The 20,582-nt window shown below is 39.0% G+C and overlaps 1 protein-coding gene across 1 annotated transcript in view; it reads right to left on the bottom strand.

Moving 5' to 3' along the window:
* Positions 1–20,582, bottom strand: part of CNOT9 (CCR4-NOT transcription complex subunit 9) — a 30,895-nt gene extending 10,313 nt beyond the window's left edge. Inside the window, exons 1-4 of the mRNA XM_068967897.1 lie at positions 20,558–20,582; positions 6,891–7,070; positions 5,585–5,700; positions 3,104–3,213 (exon numbers count right to left, since the gene is read on the bottom strand). Of these exons, the coding sequence (XP_068823998.1) occupies positions 3,104–3,213; positions 5,585–5,700; positions 6,891–7,070; positions 20,558–20,581 (430 nt within the window). The 5' untranslated portion in view covers position 20,582. The remainder of the gene's footprint in view (positions 1–3,103; positions 3,214–5,584; positions 5,701–6,890; positions 7,071–20,557) is intronic.

The following is a 20,582-nucleotide window of genomic DNA, read 5'->3' as shown; positions in this document are numbered from 1 at the left end:
AGATATGGGTCATGGTTCATTGCTTTACATACGAATATCCAATTGTTCTACCACCATTTATTGAAAAGACTATCCTTTCTTCACTAAACTCTCTTTGTGTCTTTGTCAAAAATCCAATTGACCTGATTTGTGTGGGTCTATTTCTGTACTCTCCACTCTGCTCTGTAAGTCCTTATTTTCTCCAACACCACAATATCTTGACTTTTGTAGCTTTCCAGTAGATCTGGAAATTAGGTAGGCTGTATCTTCCAACTTTATATCCTTCTTTTTAAAAAATGGATATTCTAGTTTATTTGCCTTTTCAGATACAATCTTAGGATCACCAAGGGCTTCTCTTGTGGCTCAGCTGGTAAAGAATCTGCCTGCAATGCGGGAGACCTGGATTTGATCCCTGGGTTTGGAAAAATCCCCTGGAGAAGGGAAAGGCTACCCAGTTCCAGTATTCAGCCTAGAGAATTCCACAGCTCACAAAGAGTCAGACACGACTTAGAGACTTTCACTAGATCACCAATTTCTATTAAAAGCTTCTACTGGAATTTTGTTAGAATTGCTCTAAAACTATACATCATTTGTGGGCAGAATGACATCGTTAATACTGTATCATTGATATACCAATTGATAAACACGGTTTAAATTTATTTAGGTTTTCTTCGATTTCTTTTATCATTGCTTTATAGTTTGTAACTACAGACTTTGCACATATTTACACCCAAGTTTTTCAAATATTTTGGTAAAATTTCAATTTCTATTTAGCTCAAGCATACCAAAATATGACTAACTTTTATGTACTAACTCTGTATCCTACAACCTTACTAAGTTTACCAGTACTAGTAGCTTTTTTCTGTCGATTCTTCAACACAGGTTGTCTATGAATAGACAATCTTATTTTTTCTTCTTTTAAAAAAATTTTAACTGAAGTATAGCTGCTATACAATAATACTATCTACCATACTGTCGCAAGTTTCTGCATCTATGTTCATCAGGGATGCTGGCCTATAATCTTTTTCTGCTTTCATTATCAGAGTATTGCTGGCTTCATTGAGAGTTGAGAAGCCCCCTCTGCACATTCTGGAAAAGTCTTACACATTTTTTCTTTTTAAGTGCACTTTAGCAGACTGTATTTTTCAAAGAATTAGTCATTTCACCCAGGTGGTCAAATTTATGGAGAGAGAGTTATTAGCAGTATTATCTTATTATCCTTTTGTCTGAGGAGTCTTACACAATGTATCCCCTTCCATTTATCACACTTGCAATTTGTGTCTTTTTTTTTCTCATCTGTCTGGTTAGAGGTTTATTAATTTCATTGTTTTTTTCAACAAAAAATTGGCGATGGATGAAATGGGTGAAGGTGGTCAGAAGGTATAAACTTCCAGTTACAGGGTAAGTAAGATCCAGAGATATAATGTATAGCATGGTGACTACAGTAACAATACTGTAGTCTATGTCTGAAGGCTGCTGAGAGAAATCTTAAGTTAGAGATCTTAAAAAGTTCTTATCACAAGGGGAAAAAAAGTGTAACTATGTCATGATGGATGTTAACTAAACTTACTGTAGTGGTCACTTTGCAATATATACATATACCAAATCATTATATTGTATATCAAAAACTAATACAGTGTTTCTGTCATGTCTCAATAAAAAAACACCTGGTATTGGTTTCACTGATTTCATCTATTGATTTTCTGTTCCCATTTTTATTGATATCTATCTAGTCTTTATTATTTCCTTCCTTATGTTTGCTCTGCTTAAATTTGCTCCTTTTTCTAATTTCTTAAAGAAAAGCTTAGCTCACTGATTGAAGACCTCTTTCTTTCTTTCTAGTATAAGCATTTAATGATATAAATTTTCCTCTAAGCTCTGCTTAAATCTGGATCCTACAAATTTTGATATTTTGTATTTTTATTTTTACTCAGTTTCAGCTATTTTCTAATTTATGCTATATATCACTTCATTTATATTCAAACTGATCTGATAAGCCTTGAACTGTAGGAAAGAGTCTAGGCACAAACATTCACCTTCTGCTTGTTCTTTCAAATGACTTGGGAGAAACTGAGTTTCTAAAAATATATGTAAGGATAGACAACTACCTTAATACTATCCAACTATTTTTTTTCACACCTCCCCACTATCAACGTTTATCCTAACATAAATGCATCATCCAACCACAGCAGTAGGATGATCTGAATTAGAATAATGAACATAAATGTTTCCTTTGGCTAGAATCATGCTGATGTTTCAAAGCCTACATGAGAAGTTTTTATATCTTAAAAGCAGAAAAGAATATACTGGGAAAAAAGTTTCTAATTAGAGGACTTCTTAGGAGAAGATGTAAAAAACCATAACATTCATAACAGATACTCCTTAAAATTAGAATAAAATGTTTTTGAGAAATACCAAACTTTCAAATTATACTTTCTAATTCATGGTTTACAATCATAAGGACGAAAGACAGGTTCAATATAAAAATAATAATTTAACAAAACAAAGTTTCTATAATTGATGTTCTTATTACTTGGTTATTATGTCAAGCAAAAACTATGAGAAAACGACACTGAAAAAAGGGAGGGCAATGAGTCTGAGATGTGAAATAGCTAATATATAATTTTCTTGAGTAAAAAATATTTTAGATACATGTCCAATAATAAATGCATATGAAAAAATTAACTTGAACATGCAAAAATTCAACAACGTAAAACAGAAGGTAAATCCCTGGAATTAGGGGAGAACAGCCTAGAAGTGAGAAAGATGAAAAATCAAATGAAAAAAACAAACTCAAACTCTTATTCCTGTAATTATATTCTTTGTTGATTAATGCTCTTTTACTTTACTTTTCCTACAATTAATAAACATTTCTACATACACACTGAATTTAATCCCAAATGTTAGGCCTCACAGCCTTACACTCAGAATGGTACTTGTTAAGAAAACCCATGTTCTTGATATTCATTTATTAGTAAAAACTGTTTTATTAGACTCAACCCCAAAGACAAAAATAAACAATAGGTAAACAAAAGCTATAAAAGACCAGACAAAACACCTAAGCCAAAACTACTATTACGAATGATGATGATTCCAGGCTTGCAGAAGGATCCTAATAACTTACCAATAACTCCAAGACTGGTTAGCCGAAGATACTCAAAGGGTCGTGTTTTGCTGACAGTGTGCAAAAAGGGGTATAAAAAAAGTGGGATGTGTGCTGCAAGAAATGCTGACCTGAAAGAAAAAAAGAATTGCATTCTGAGCCTAGAGCTAATTTCTAAGGATTCTGAACATTCAAATTTCCAGGTGGTTAATTTTGTAAGGCCTTTAACATTGATTGCTTGACTGAGAAATCTCTAGGGAAGACGGTTACTGGTCTTTAATTTAGTCCACTGGTTCTCAGCTGGGGTAATTTTGACCCCCTCGGTCATGTGGCAGTATCTGGAGATATTTTTAGTTGTCACAGCTGAAGTGACTGACATCCACTGGGCAGAGGCTGGGATGCTGCTAAAAATTTTACAGTGCACAGGACAGTCCCCTGTTTTCCCCCTTCTCCTACCACAAAGACTTAATCCAGCCCAAAATGTCAACAGTGTCAAGGCTGAAAAACCCTAGCCTAGACCAATGGTTAAAGGAACACAAAATTTCCCCTGAAACCAGTACCAAGTACTTAAAAACTGATAAAATATCCAACTGCAAATTTTAAATATAGGTCATAAAATGTACTTAAGTGCACAAGAGATTCTCCTATATGTCTTCTCTTACCTAATTTACGAGTGAATAACAATATTAATAATATTCACAGGTACAAGCTGACAAAACCTTATAAACCAAGACAAAATAAAGCAGCCACTATCAAGGTTTTATCTGTTACACTTAAATACACTTCTTTGTTAGAGTTTTCAGATAAACCAAGTATCCTAAAAACACTTTTATCTGCAGCTAGTATGTTCAGCAACTAATATGCAATCAGTCTATTACTTTATATAATTTGTAACAGTTACACCTTACAGGAGAGTCAATATCCCAAAATTTTAACTAAATACTCTTTTATTTTTCTTAAGTACTTAAAAGTAATTTTCTTAGCAAAGTTTCTAATGTTCCAAAAGGTCAGTGCCAATCCAGCACTCAGATTTTATAAGGAAAACTTGACAAAGAGAGGAAAGGCTTTAATAAGATGACTATTAAGCACCTTAAGGCCATAAAAGCCACAGAGCAGATTTCTGAACAGAATCTCCCCTTTCTTAATTTGTCAGATACAGCAGTAAGGCAAACATTTCTCAACTTGCACATCAATTCTCATTTATGACAGACGATGAGTAGAATCCTGTGTTCAAAAAGGTTCTGAAGCCAAATCTGGCTTACTATGTGAGAAAAAGTACTGAGTACAGACACTTACTGAATTCCTACTAAATACCACGCACTGTGCCTCATGCATGGCATAGTGATGCCTACCATGGATTCGGGAGCAAGCAGTAGCTGTATACCTGACTTTTCCTGAGAGGTGATCGCCACTCCTTTAAAGTTCCTTACTACCAACAGGCAAAAAGTAAATGAGACAACGGAATATTATTCAGCCTTAAAAAGGAAGGAAATTCTGACATATCCAATATACTGATGAACCTTGAGGACATTATGTTAAGTGAAATAAGCCAATCACAAAAAAGCAAATACTATATGACTCCATTTATAATGAGGTATTCAGAATAGTCAAAATCATAGACAGAAAGAAGAACAGTGATTACCAGAAGCTAGGGGACAGGGGGATGGGAAGTTATTATTTAATGGGTATAGAGTTTCAGTTTTACAGGATGAACAATTACAGAAATGGATGCTGGTGACAGTGGCACATTATTAATTTTTTTTTTTTTTTTTTACAGACCCCATGGACTAGCCTATTGGGCTCCTCCATCCATAGGATTTTCCAGGCAACAGTACTGGAGTGAGTTGCCATTTCCTTCTCCATATTAATGTATTTAAAACTACTGAACTGAACACTTAAAATCAGGACTTCCCTAGTGGTCCAGTGGTTAAGAATCTGCCTTGTAATGCAGGGGATGTGGGTTCGATCCCTGGTTGGGGAACTAAGATACCACATGCTGCAGGACAATTGGGCTCATGTGCCACAACTATTGAGCCTGTATGCCACAACTAGAGAGAAGCCTGCAAGCCACAATGAAAATTTTGCATGTTGCAACTAAACCCAACACAGCCAAAAATAAATGAATAAATAAAATAAAATGGTTCAAATGATATATTTTATGTTATTTATATTTTACCACAATTTAAAAAATCAATTATAAAAGAACATGTTACTATGGTTGATGCATGTTGATGTTTGGCAGAAACCAACACAATATTGTAAAGCAATTATCCTTCAATTTAAAAAAAAAAAAACATGTTAAACAGTACCATATTGCCACTACACCAAAATCTGGTGAAATTAGAGACCAGAAATTCTTCAGGAAAAAAAAAAGTAGGAGTCCTGAAGATCCACACCTACACAGGTGCACCCTCCTGCAAGCCCCTCCTCTCATCATTCAGAAGAAGTTTAGGACCACATTCAATACAAACCTCTACCCACACATCCATCCAAAGTATTTACCTGGTTTCTGGGTGTGATGCCACACATTGCAGTAATGCTAGAGCATTGCAAACTCTGTTAGACTGGTGTGCTGTCAAGGTGGGTGGATTGATAGATGGATAAATATTTACAATTTCCTAAAAAATGGAAATCAACACCATATGAGCACGGAATAACTTTAATTCCCATGGTATGAAGGTCAACAATTTTAATTTTGTATACCCTGTAAGAACAGAACCATCAAAGAGGGAGCAGAAATAAACAATATTCCTTTCATCACAAATATACCTGACTGAGACTATTTGAAACATATTATCCCTAGGAAGATTTCTAAGGAGGGAACTGTGGTTACCCACACTTTTCCCTATATTCTGCATCATCTGTTGAGGCTTTCACTTGAGGGACACCCCTTCCCCCACCTTTGTCAACACCCTATTTGGTTGTAGTGATGAGACAGTTGGCCAGAAAATGTCAATAAATCAACCACTTTAACTCATAAAGAAGTTTCTGTTTGGTCATGTAGCAAGTGCAAAAAGGGGGAGATAAGAAAGTATGTACATGTGTGGGGATATGTACAAACAGCAGAGAACATATGTATTCTCTGTCAAAAGGTGATGATTTGCTGAACACAATTCCATTTATCTTAACTGTAAAATTTTTATACAGAAAATGTTCCCATAAGAAAGACTAGTTTCCTGGGTACATGCAGTACAGACAGAATATGAATTTACTCAACAGATTTTAAAAATTAATCTAATTATTAGGAATGTGGACAATACTTTAAAAGATGATCATATCTTGGTTCTTAGGACTATATCGTATCAATTTATTCCATGGAAATGACTGTTCTAGTCAGAATCAAATATTAGTTATTTATTCTTTAATATAAAAGAATACCCACCTTTACTCCTATGGCTGTTATATTTTTACGCTAGCATTTTCTTTACCCAGAATATACCTTTCAGTTCTTATACCTCTCTCTCCACCACCATCCCCACTCCACCTCGTTATGCAGTATTATTTTACAGTAATCCTAAAGCTGTGTTTCTCAAAGTGCAGTTCTTACATCACCTACATCAAAATCATCTGGGAGTGGGAGCTGCTTGTTAAAAATACAGAATTTTCATTTTAGACTAAATAAATAAAATCTCCTGGGTAAGATCCAAGAATTTCATTTTAATGAGTATCTTAGATTTTTCTATGATTCTTACAAATGTTAACACAGAAAAAAAAACTTACCAAAGTTTTCAAAATCATTTGTACAAAGGCAGAGAGATACAACTGTGATAATTAGAATGAAATGCAACTCATGGCTATATACACTCACCTGTAAAAGTGCTGCAATAGTACCAAATGAATGCCACAGCATGGGTGCAAGGTCAGGAACAGATTCTCGCTTCTTACTTAACTCCAGCAAAGCATTTTCCCTCGTCTCAGGACTGGACAGCTCGTTGATCCACTGATAGATCTTCTCTCTATCCACCTGAGCCAGTGCAGTAGGCACAGGCTTCAAGTGAAAATAAGAAAAGTAGAAGTAAATATGTGAGTTTCATTAGCATCAAACCAAGTCTTACTCTGCTATAGCCTTTAGAGGGAATATATATTTTGTAAATAACAGGGCATCTTTTTTAGAAACATATACTTGATGGAAACTAATTCAATAAAACACACACACTCCTTAATAATACCATATTTGGAAATTTGCCCTAGAGGTATACTTGGGTTGTACTGAAGACATCAGAATGTTTACTGTTGTACTATTTTAAAAGAGGAAAACTTGAAATCTATAAACATCTATCAAAAAAGAACTGGTTAAATATGTATGGGTACATCTTTATTCGGAATACTACACAGCCCTTTAAAAAAGTAATCTCTCTACTGTGCTGATACTAAATAAGAAGCAAAAAAAACAAAGAGTGTAAAATAGCTTACATGCTTCCATTAACACACACATGTATTCTTATATATTTACATACAACATTTCTAGAAGGACACATAAAAAACGAACAGTAGTTACCTTTAAGGTTAGAATCTATATGGGAGACTTATTTTGCATTGTACACAATAAACTCTTTTACATACAGTTTAAATTTTTTAACCACGTGACTACCATAGTTTTTGAAAGAAAAAGTCACCCCCTACTGCTCTTCATTCCCCAGTAACTCCAGCATCCCCCTCCATTAAGGAGAAAACTTACATAATTTTGGAAAAGCTCCCCCCTCTAATGATTCTTATACAGACTCTACCTCCATCCCTTGGAGATTTACTCACTATTTACTCATATATAAACTATATAAAGAATATTTCATTACTGTGCTATAAAGAATCTCAATATTCCAATAAAAATTTGAGGACTTCTATAATTCTTCACATTTTCAAACAGGCTTGGTTAAGTTCCTTAATTATTCTTACCTGAAAAGTAAGATGAAAGACTAGAAAAATGATCACCACTGCTACTTCAGGCTCTGAAGTCCTAACAAATTCATGGCTATTTCTATCCCGAGCCAAATATTGTTTCACTTCATTCCCCGCATCCCCCAACCATGATTAACAGAGTAGGTAGATAGAAAAGAGATCTACACTTGTAGATTAGACTACGAATGCTCAGAGGAATTAACTTGCTTAGTTCACCCAAGTACAAAGTTGCATGTTCTAATCTTTCTTGAACCGTATTACACAGCTTCTTACAGTATTTATTTGTTCCCGTAACACCTTAGTGTGATAGAATAGCGATTGACCCATCCCACATGATATAAAGATGAGGAACAAAAAGCACAACTGTCTTCGCTAAAAAACAGAATGAAGTCTAAAGTGGACTCTGAGGGGTACTCACATTTACTCTACTCAAGCTGAACGACCGCCTTCTATAATTAGAAGCTCGATTAGAAGCTTTTAGCTTAATGTTTATCATTTCTCTTGTGTGCTAGAATGAACCACAAAGTGTTCTGCTAAATGGACTATATAGCCTGCAACTTAAGTCCTCCTTAAGTGCCTCAGAGTAATCTGCTAAAAGCTGTTTTGTAATTCCCATCAGTGATGCTCAAGAAAACATGAGGTTCCTAAATGATGTAGAAGAATAGGGTAGTTCTCTGATCCCCATTCCCAACAGCAATAACAGTATGGTCCATGCATTTGCCTTTCCTATGCTGCCACAGATAGGCCTTCAACTTTAAAAATTATTTTTGGAAATGTAATTCCACCGGAAGATAGGATATATTTATTTAGAGTATTACATCACCTTAAAAGCTCAGTGAAAACAAGGGCTAAAATTGTAGCTTTGGGTCTCCTGCCCACAATCTCTTGGACTACCTACAATCCTAAAGAGGGGAGTACGACAATGTTCCAGCAATATAGCATCTATCCTGATTAGTCATTACTCACTCTTAGAGGCCTGTCATCCAGACACTACCATCAGTAAGCTCCACCATCCTCTCCAGAGTCAACCTATGACTTGTATCCAGCACTCCTGTACCCTATCCCATCCTGGGGAACTCTAGGTGAACACCACCAGGCTGCAATGGTGGTACCAGCTAGCGTATAATGGATTTGGAACTCCAGGCCCTGTCTCCACATATTCCCATTTCCAGAGCTGGTTTGACTCCAACATAGAAGACTGTGCCCCTGGAGTGATGCTGGCACTCTAAAGGGCCAGTGTCTGGTAATCCCTATGGCCATAACCACCGGCTGCCAGTAATACTCCACCTTTTGAAACTACTATGGAAATTTTAGCCTCTATGAGACTTTGGTTCTAAGAGAGCTAGGGAGATCTGTCAGTTCAGTTGCTCCATCATGTCAACTCTTTGTGACCCCATGGACTGCAGCAAACCAGGCTTCCCTGTACATCACCAATACCCAGAGCTTGCTCAAACTCATGTCCATCAAGTTGGTGATGTCACCCAACCATCTCATCCTGCCTTCAATCTCTCCCAGCATCAGAGTCTTATCCAATGAGTCAGTTCTTTGCATCAGGTGGCCAAAGTATTAGAGTTTCAGCTTCAGCAACAGTCTTTCCAATGAATATTCAGGACTGATTTCCTTTAGGATGGACGGGTTGGATCTCCTTGCAGTCCAAGGGACTCTCAAGAGTCCTCTCCAACACCACAATTCAAAAGCATCAATTTTATAAAAATTAAAAAAAAAAAGCACCGATTTTTCAGTGCTCAGCTTTCTTCACAGTACAGCTCTCACATCCATACATAACTACTGGAAAAACCATAGATTTGACTAGATGGACCTTTGTTGGCAAAGTAGTGTCTCTGCTTTTTAATATGCTCTCTAGGTTGGTGATAGCTTTTCTTCCAAGGAGCAAGTGTCTTAATTTCATGGCTGCAGTCACCATCTGCAGTGATTTTGGAGCCCAAGAAAATAAAGTCTGTCACTTTTCATTGTTTCCCCATCTCTTTGCCATGAAGTGATGTGACTGGATGCCATGAACTTCGTTTTTTGAATGTTGAGTTTCAAGCCAGCTTTTTCTCTCTCTTCTGTCACTATCATCAAGAGGCTCTTTAGTTCCTCTTTACTTTCTACCATAAAGGTGTGGTCATCTGCTTAACTGAGGTTATTGATATTTCTCCCAGCAATCTTGATTCCAGCTTGTGCTTCATCCAGCCTGGCATTTCGCATGATGTACTCTGCATATAAGTTAAATAAGCAGGGTGAGAATATGCAGTCTTGATGTACTCCTTTCCCAATTTGGAATCAGTCTGTTGTTCCATGTCCGGTTCTAACTGTTGCTTCTTGGCCTGCATATAGATTTCTCAGGAGGCAGGTTAGGTGGTCTGGTATTCCCATCTCTTGAAGAATACTCCACAGTCTGTTGTAATCTACAGAGTCAAAGGCTTTGGCGTAATCAATAAAGCAGTAGATGTTTTTCTGGAACTCTCTTGCTTTTTCTATGATCCAGCAGATGTTAGCAATTTGATCTCCGGTTCCTCTTTTCTAAATTCAGCTTGAACATCTGGAAGCTCACGCACAGTTCACATACTGTTGAAGCCTGGCTTGGAGAATTTTGAGCATTACTTTGCTAGTGTATGAGATGAGTGCAATTGTGTGGTAGTTTGAACATTCTTTGGCTTTGCCCTTTTTCAGGACTGGAATGAAAACTGACCTTTTCCAGCCCCGTGGCCACTGCTGAGTTTTCCAAATTTGCTGGCATATTGAGTGCAGCACTTTGACAGCATCATCTTTCAGGATTTGAAAATAGCTGAACTGGAATTCCATCACCTCCACTAGCTATGTTCGTAGTGATGCTTCCCAACGCCCACCTGACTTTGCATTCCAGATGTCTGGCTCTAGGTGAGTGATCACACCACTGTGGTTATCTGGGTCATGAAGATCTTTTTTGTATAGTTCTTCTGTGTATTCTTGCCACCTCTTCTTAATATCTTCTGCTTCTGTTAGGTCCACAGCATTTCTGTCCTTTATTGTGCCCATCTTTCCATGAAATGTTCCCTTGGTATCTCTATTTTTCTTGAAGAGATCTCTAGTCTTTCCCATTCTATTGTTCTCCTTTATTTCTTTGCACTGATCACTGAGGAAAGCTTTATCTCTCCTTGCTATTCTTTGGGGAGAAGGCAATGGCACCCCACTCCATTACTCTTGCCTGGAAAATCCCATGGGTGGAGCCTGGTGGGCTGCAGTTCATGGGGTCGCTAAGAGTCAGACATGACTGAGTGACTTCACTTTCACTTTTCACTTTCATGCATTGGAGAATGAAATGGCACCCCACTCCAGTGTTCTTGCCTGGAGAATCCCAGGGACGGTGGAGCCTGGTGGGCTGTTGTCTATGGGGTCGCACAGAGTCGGATACGACTGAAGTGACTTAGCAGCAGCAGCTATTCTTTGGAACTCTGCCTTTAAATGGGTATATCTTTCCTTTTCTCCTTTTCCTTTTCTTTTTCTCTTCTTTCCTCAGCTATGTGTAAGGTATCCTCAGACAACCATTTTGCCTTTTTTCATTTCTTTTTCTTGAGAGTGGTCTTGGTCACTGCCTCCTGTACAGTGTTACAAACCTCTGTCCACAGTTCTTCAGGCACTCTATCAGATCTAATCCCTTGAATCTATTTCTCACTTCCATTGTATAATCGTAAGGGATTTGATTTAGGTCATACCTGAATGGTCTAGTGGTTTTCCCTACTTTCTTCAATTTAAGTCTGAATTTGGCAATAAGGAGTTCATGATCTGAGCCACAGTCAGCTCCAGGTCTTGTTTTTGCTGACTGTATAAAGCTTCTTCGTCTTTGGCTGCAAAGAATATTATCAATCTGATTTCGTTATTGACCATGTATAGATGTCCATGTGTAGAATCTTCTCTTGTGTTGTTGGAAGAGGGTGTTTGCTATGACAGTGCGTTCTCTTGGCCAAACTGTTGGCCTTGGTCCTGCTTCATTCTGTACTCCAAGGTCAAATCTGCCTGTTACTCCAGGTGTCTCTTGCTTTCCTACTTTTGCATTCCAGTGCCCTATGATGAAAAGGACATCTTTTTTGGGGGTTAGTTCTAGAAGGTCTCGGGAGGTCAGGTCAGTATAATGTGGCCCTCAGGTACAAGCTTAGAGAGGAGCTCTGCAGCCACACTAACAAGGAGAAGGAGGCAGTGAGGGCAGTTTGGTACCAGAAAACAGCTGAGGTAGGGACCTTCCTTTTCATCACCCCTGATGAATTCTGCCCCAGATTTAATAGCAGAAGTTAGTTTAAACCCACTGAATACCTATTTGTTATGGGATAAATAGTTATTTTTTTAAAAGTGGGAGTTCACATACATAGCGCTTACTCTATTAGGCAATATCTTAAATAAATGCTTATTATCACAGTCATTTCTTAGATGAGAAAACTAAGAAGTTACTTAAAAGTTAAGTGGCAAAGCTCAGAATCTGAATTCAGGTGGTTGGGCAGCAAAGTCCATACTCTTAACTGCCTTGCAAACGTTGCTTCTCATTTCTTTAAAGATTCAGTTCAGTTCAGTCGCTCAGTCGTGTCCGACTCTTTGTGACCACATGAATCCCAGCAAGCCAGGCCTCCCTGTCCATCACCAACTCCCGGAGTTCCCTCAGACTCACGTCCATCTAGTCAGTGATGCCATCCAGCCATCTCATCCTCTGTCATCCCCTTCTCCTCCTGCCCCCAATCCCTCCCAGCATCAAAGTCTTTTCCAACGAGTCAACTCTTCGCATGAGGTGGCCAAAGTACTGGAGTTTCCTTCCAAACAAATCCCAGGGCTGATCTCCTTTAGAATGGACTGGTTGGATCTCCTTGCAGTCCAAGGGATTCTCAAGAGTCTTCTCCAACACCACAGTTCAAAAGCATCAATGCTTCGGCACTCAGCTTTCTTCACAGTCCAACTCTCACATCCATACATGACCACTGGAAAAACCATAGCTTTGACTGGACAGACCTTTGTTGGCAAAGTAATGTTTCTGCTTTTCAATATGCTATCTAGGTTGGTCATAACTTTCCTTCCAAGGAGTAAGCATCTTTTAATTTCATGGCTGCAGTCATTAGGTCTAATCTAAAGAAAACTTTCCAAAAAAACTATTTCCTGTGACTCTGTGACAATAAAGATACGGAATACATAAAAACCGCAAACAAAAATGAAAACACTACTGTTGTTAGTTCAGCAGAATCTGATAAACAAGCAGCACCCAATATCATTGATACTAAGAGAAATTTTCTTCTTAATGAGATTTGAGGTACTTAATAACCATCATTGTAATGGGAAGGGTCAATTATAGTTTGACATAATTCCCTACATCAAATCAAGGTTCAAATGGGCATAATTTAGCTAGTGCTAATGGGCCACCAACATCCACCCACACACAAACATACACATTCCTACCCTACCTCTACCAACACATCAACAAGTAATTTTGTAACATACAAGGAAATTTAGTTTTTTGGAGAATAAAAATATTACAACCCCCTTTTTTTTACCCTGAGGTTTGCAGGATCTTCAGTTCCCTGACCAGGTACTGAATCTAGGACCTGGAAGTGAGATCGCTGGGTTCTAACCACTGGACTGCCAGGGCATTCCCTACTTTTTACATTTTGAACTATGCACTGATTTCCATATTAATTTATATTACTAGACAACTGATGAAATACTTTGTACATCATCCCTGAATAAAATCCCAAGGCACAACTCCAACATCTCACTAGATCTTTAATTTTATTTATTTTTGGCTGCACTCGGTCTTTGTTGCTTTGAAGGGCTTCCTCTAGTTACAGTGAGCAGGGGCTACTCTTTGTTGCAGTGGGCGGGCTTCTCATTGCAGTGGCTTCTCTTGCTGTGGAGCTCTAGGTGCGTGGGCTTCAGTAGCTGTAGTATTCGGGCTTGGTAGCTGTGGCTCACAGGCTCAGTCCCTCCACAGCATGCGGAATCCTTCAGGACCAGGGATCGAACCAATTTCCCTTGCACTGGCAGGTTCCCATCCACTGTGCCATCAGGGAAGTCCTCACTTGATCCTGATGGCAATATTAACTAAAAGCCCGATGCATCTGCCTCTCCTTCTGAAGCCCAAAGACTATTTACACCTTTCACAAAAATGACTAGGGCTTGCCTGGTGGCTCAAAGGTTAAAGTGTCTGCCTCCAATGCAGGAGACCCGGGTGGAGGCCCGGGTTCGATCCCTGGGTCGGGAAGATCCCCTGGAGAGGGAAATGGTAACCCACTCCAGTATTCTTGCCTGGAGAATCCCATGGATGGAGAAGCCTGGTAGGCTACAGGCCATGGGGTCACAAAGAGTCGGACACAACTGAGAGACTTCACTTTCACAAAAATACGAATCTGAAAATTGATGACTTCCTAAAAGGGAATGGGATGTAAAAGAGAAGGTAGGGTAGATGAGGAAAGAGAGGGAACTGTATTATACTCTTATTTTCTAAATTAGTTTACGTATTTAGGCTGTGCTGGGTCTTTGTTGGTGGCTCGTGAGCTTTCTCAAGTTATAGGGTGGGGGCTTCTGTTTCAGAACACAATCTCTAGGGCACTTGGGTTTCAGTAGTTTCAGCAGGTGGGCTCAGGACTTATGGTACCTGGGCTCTAGAGCACAGGCTCAACAGTTGTGGCACACTAGCTGTGGGCCTAGCTGCTCCATGGCATGTGAGATACTCCTGGATCAGTTATCAAACCTGTGTCTTCTGCATTGGCAGGCAGATTCTTTACCAGTGAACCACGAGGAAAGCCCTGAATTGTACTCTTTAAAACATGGTTTCACTGAACGATCACACCATCATGGTATCACCCTCATTTTACAGCTGATGGAACTATAAGTAAACAGTGGGCAGATTTCTGCCCTCCTCCAGTTCTCTATTTAAAGATCACCTCTAAAGATTCTTAGTTCAGTTGCTACAATTCTTCTAATTTATAATTTACTAATATACCTCTGAGGCTGTGGCTGATACAAACTCAATCTACTTGCACATACCATCCAGTGACAAAGAAGCAAATTCATCTAACTTACCTTTTGGAAACCGGGGCTTCCCTGGTGGCTCAGATGGTAAAGAATCTGTCTGCAATGCAGGAGACCCAGGTTCAATCCCTGGGTTGGGAAGATCCCCTGGAGAAGGGAATGGTTACCCACTCCAGTATTCTTGCCTGGAGAATTCCATGGACAGGGGAGCCTGGCAGGCTACACAGTCCATGGGAACACAAAGAGTTGGACACCACTGAGCAACTTTCACTTTCACCTTTTGGAGACTATCTAACTTAAACACACTAACAACAGAATACTACCACACAAGCAGAGGTTAGCAATTTCTGAATCAAATGAAATTTCTAGATCATTTCCTCAGAAAAATACACAATTGTAAACTGTCTTGCATGTAATTTACATTTACCTAAAATTTACAAATAATTCCAGGGAATTCATAGAGTCTACCTATAATCCATTAAATAGACCTAGGATTAAGAACCTATTTATCAGGTTTAAGACTAGGAAAGACCCTGGGACTTCCCAGGTGGTCCAGTAGTTAGAGGACTCCGCACTTCCACTACAGGGGGCCCAGGTTCAATTGTTGGTTGGATTGAGCCTCGTGTGTGGCCAAAAAAAGTTAAAAAGAAAAAAAAAAATCAGAAAGACCTCAATTAGCAAGTAACAACACAAGTACCTAACTGGAATGCACACTAGACTGGGAGCTAGAAGTGGTTTCAAAACGGTTTTGCCATTTCTAGAATTGTGCTACCTACGATAAATCATTTACTTTTCTGAGCCTCAATATTCACTGGTTAAATGAGGGAACTATATTAAATAATTAAGTCGTAGTTGCCTCTAAAATCTCAGAACTTTCTTTAAAGTGAGAGACTAAATGGCTACCAAACAATTTTACTGAGGCATAATTTGCATACAATAAAACTGTTATATGTACTCATTTAAGTATACATGTCAATGAATTTTGAGATATCTATATACCAGAGTAACCACCACTGCAATTAAGATACATTACTGGACACTCCATTATCCCCCCAAATTCTCTATACTTCTTTCAGTAAACCCCACATTCAGCCCTCCATAAACTAGGTTTGACTTTTCTAGGAACTTTTAATAGGAGGCAATATTTACTGAACATACTAGGTGCCAGTCACTGTGGATTACCTCAAATTATTCTCAAAATTCTAAAAGGAAAGAGGTTCAGGGGATTTAACTTACTGGAGTTCACATAAGCAAGTATATGGCAGAATTACATTTAAACTCTAGTCTACTAACACTTGTCTCTAGAATCAGTGAGCCCTACTTAGTCCATAGGACTGAAATCACAAATATCCCAAGCTGAAGAAATTTAATATTTAAGAACCCAATATAGAACTTTAAGCTTGATATTCTGTTGCAGTTGGATTTGAGTAAACAGTGGGATCAATGAACATACCCAGAAACAAAGTCATCTATGAGAAGTCTGATTTGGACTATTAGTTATCCTCAAAACTTTCAAGATCAGAAACAAGATCAATTATATTTAATTATATGCTCATATATAACCTGCTTAAAGTCAGTGGTCCTTTTCTTTTAATAGATTAAAAGGAAAAAAAAATTTTTTTTAAAGTTCATACTATCAAAACTCAGGAGGAACTCATTCTCTTCTTACCTGTCCATTGGTTTATATGTGGAAAATGTTATTTCAAGTAAATTTTTTCTTTCAATGAAGCCTAACATAGGCAAGACATTTACCAAAGTGAGTCACTAATGGTTAACTCCAAGTGTCACAAACTCCAATTAACTATACTGATAGTTGGTCTCCCACTTCTAAAAAACCTTAACACAATGTGAAAAGGAGAAAGATATTTATAACTTAAAAGAGACCTACATTTACCCATAAATGGGAAAGAAATATGATCCCTCCTCTTGAGTAAATTTTAAAAAGTTGTTGATGGCTCTCTTAAACGGAAAATGGCTAAATCTATCAGCAAAATTTCATGTTCAAGGGCCAAAAAAACAACAGTTGGTTTTCTTTATTGATGAATATATGACAGTGAATACAAAATGGAATTTTGTATTCCAGACTGTATTCTGACTGAAATAGAGATTATTTTCCAAAGTCTGGAGAACGCTCAACACATGGCTTTTGGTGTCTATATAATGATGATACAATAAGAAAACTCCCTTTCTTAACAGCGCCAAAGGGAAATACCAAATTAGCTTAATATTTGTATCTTTATAAAAGAAGGGCCAGAATGTTCTTCAAAATAACTTTTAAAAATGGAAGTGAATAAACAAAGACAATTCGGTCAACTTGCTTAAATCTTCAACAGGAGACAAAGAAGGAGACAGTGTCTAAATTAGATACTTCAGAGTGCATAATGTTCTTTTTACTTGCAAAAGAACAGGGTATCTGGGAGTCCAGCACTGCTTCAACAGAGATATGAAATGACTAATGCAGCTGCTAGTTACATAGTGAGGGAAAAACAAGGGTTTAAGAACGTTAGAACTGCCACTGGAAATTTAAAAAAGAGCATACACAGTGCATCTCCTAAAGGCTTACTTTTGGCTATTTTAGATCACTAGCATAACATTCGTTACAGAAGATTCATGGTATACATGAAAATTTGTGGTTCTGTTAAGCTGAAGCAAACTTCAAGGTCCATAGCAAGTGATTTGTTACTTTGCTGATGCAAGAATTAGAGTCCGAAGGCTGAATTCTGGGAGCAAGTCATTTAACCAGTGAATGAACCCAGTCAACCACTTCAGTTCAGTTGTTCAGTCGTGTCTGACTCTGCAACCCCATGAATCGCAGCACGCCAGGCCTCCCTGTCCATCACCGGCTAGCACTTTCTTATTCTTATTTAATACAATCCTGTGTGGTACTTCTGTTTTTATTTTGTTAGATTTGAGAACGTAATTATATTCTGTGATGGCAATAATGAAGACATTAGGACGAAGTATTCTGTAAAGAATGAAGAGTCCAACCTACTTGAAATTATTGGCATAATAAAATATCAAGAGTCAATATTTAAGATATCCCAAATGATCTCAATTCCTCCAATCAGTGAATAACATACTGCCTTCATATGTGATCACATTCTCCTTTGATACTACTGCCTCCCTAGATGAAGTCATTATTTATTTGCAATTTTTAAAAAAAAGGTATACACAAACACAAATTTTCATTGTTAGACAGAAAGTAAGCATCTTCTCAAGCAGTTTAGATTATTGTAGGCACTGTTGGATGTCTTATTGACACAATTTTTAGTGAGGAATATACACCATCAGAGGATGAGATGGCTGGATGGCATCACTGACTCAATGGACATGAGTTTGAGTAAGCTCAGGAGTTGGTGATGGACACTGAGGCCTGGTGTGCCACAGTCCATGGGGTCAGACGTGACCGAGCGACTGAACTGAACTGATATACCATCAGTGTCCCTTTAACCAGATGAGAACAATACAGTCAGTGTAGCCTAAAGGAAGGCACTAAGGATTGGGAAAGGGGTGGCTCAACTTTTTTTTGCTTCAGTCTCTTTATTAACCAAATATTCCCGTGAATAAATAGTACAATTGAACTTAGAGCGTTTGTGTAGTCCAAATAGCAAAACGGGTGAAAAAAACACCAAAAGTTCAATTTCTTAATAAAGGTAAGTCACTGTAAATTTAATTGAAGAAACATGCATTGAATATTTTAAGTAATGAACCAGAGCTCTAATGGCTGTTTGAAAGATGTATTAGGGAGCAACTGAAAAGAAAAGTTGAATAGGTAGAGACTGGGGAGGCACAGGGCAAACAGCAGCTTGATATCAAAACCTAGAGAAGTCACAATCAGATTCTGAGACATAGACAAGCCAACCTTAGAATTCTTTGTTTAAACTGTCCCCTCCAACCAGCAGCAACCTCATTTTCTGACTGGCTTCTTCTCATGTTAGTCACTGAGTCCTGTCCAACTCTTTGCAAACCCTCTGTCCATGGAATTATCCAGGCAAGAATACTGGAATGGGTAACCATTCCCTTCTACAAGGGGTCTTCCTGACCCAGGGATCAAACCCAGGTCTCCTGCATTGCAGGCAGATTCTTTACTGTTGTATTACATGTAAAATGTGGAAGAAACAAAAAAGCTGGAGAAACTGCAGTCACCTAGTTAAGAGATTATATAAAAGGTACCTCACCCCGTTAAGTTTCAAACACTTTAGAAAGAAGGTGCCAGAGACGCCACTAGCCCTGGAAATGACAAGGCTGTCTGTAACCTAGTCACACCCAACTCACTTTTAAATTTTAACTTTTGTCTTCTATTAAGGATTTATGTCATTTTACCTGGAAATGCAACTTCAGTATATTATTCTCTCTTTAAGCCACTTTGCCTTGATGCAACTGAAAAAAGTTGGATAAGCATTCGGAAGAGTATGCTCAAATCACATGATACTGTCTGCCCATCATGGCTATTTGCTCTCAGTGGTCACTGCCCTCATCAATACCCCAGCATTCAGCAAAAATATTTGAGCCCTTACTTGGTGCCAGGAACTGTCCTCGCACTGAAGTAGTCATATAAACAGGATCTACATGATCCCTGTCCCTGACCTCAAAAGGGGGACAAATAAGCAATAAATGAATCAAAACTTGGTTAAAGCTTAAGTAGAAAAGATGGAACGGCAGCCAGTTGTAGCTGGAGCCTGCAAAGCAATGTGATGAGACTGAAAACAGGGGTAAGGAACATTAACGCTCAGGGAGGGCCTTGCAGGCAATGCAAAGTGTTTGGGTTTTACCTCAACAAAACGGGAAACCTCAGGATTACTTTAGCTAGGTTGTGTGTTTGTCGCTCAGTCGTGTCCACCTCTGTGCGACCCCACGGACTGTATGTAGCCTGCCAGGCTCCTCCGCCCATGGGATTTTCCAGGCAAGAATACTGGACTGGCTTGTCATCTCCTTCTCCAGGGGACCTTCCCGACCCAGGGATCGAACCCAGGTCTCCCGCACTGCAGGCAGACTCTACCCTCTGAGCCACAGTGCATGGTTATTAGGAGTTTACACTGTTTTTCTTGATCAAAGATCACGCTGGTAAAAAGAGATGTATGAAAAAAGGTTTTAAACGCAGAGAACTGTAAGTCAGACATCCTAACTAGTCACTTGTTCAGGTCTCGGATTTTGTATCTGTAGAGCAAGTGGTTTAAGCTAGAAGCCGTTTCCTCCCCGCCGCGATGTGCCTAGGCAGGGAGGGTCAGATGCACCTAGGAAGTCCCCTCGTCCCCGCCAACGCCAAGCACGCAAACGGCGGCCTAAAACTGTTGGTAGAGCAATGAATCAATGAATGGCCCCTCTGGGCCGCAAGGGAGGCGCTCCAGCCGCGCGACCAGGCCCCGGGGCCGGAAAAGAACGCGCTACACCGAGCCAGAGGCCGCGAGAGCCGGCCGGCAGGGAGAGTGGGGTTAGGCTCCGTCACAGCCAAGCTCAGCGAGGAGGGGGGCCGGGTCCTCGCGGGTCGAGGGCTGGAGGACTCTTGGCCTGCCACAGGGAGCTAGGAGAAAAGGCCGAAACGCGGGGCTGAGGAGAGGTTTGGGGCCCAGGCTGGGCGGCCCAGTCACTTACCGCAGCCGTCGCCAGACTGTGCATG

Source organism: Capricornis sumatraensis, chromosome 3 (assembly GCF_032405125.1).
Source record: "Capricornis sumatraensis isolate serow.1 chromosome 3, serow.2, whole genome shotgun sequence".
In the NCBI taxonomy this organism is placed as follows: Eukaryota; Metazoa; Chordata; class Mammalia; order Artiodactyla; family Bovidae; genus Capricornis; species Capricornis sumatraensis.
The sequence above is the reverse complement of the archived record's forward strand: the minus strand, read 5'-3'. Positions and strand labels throughout refer to the sequence as shown.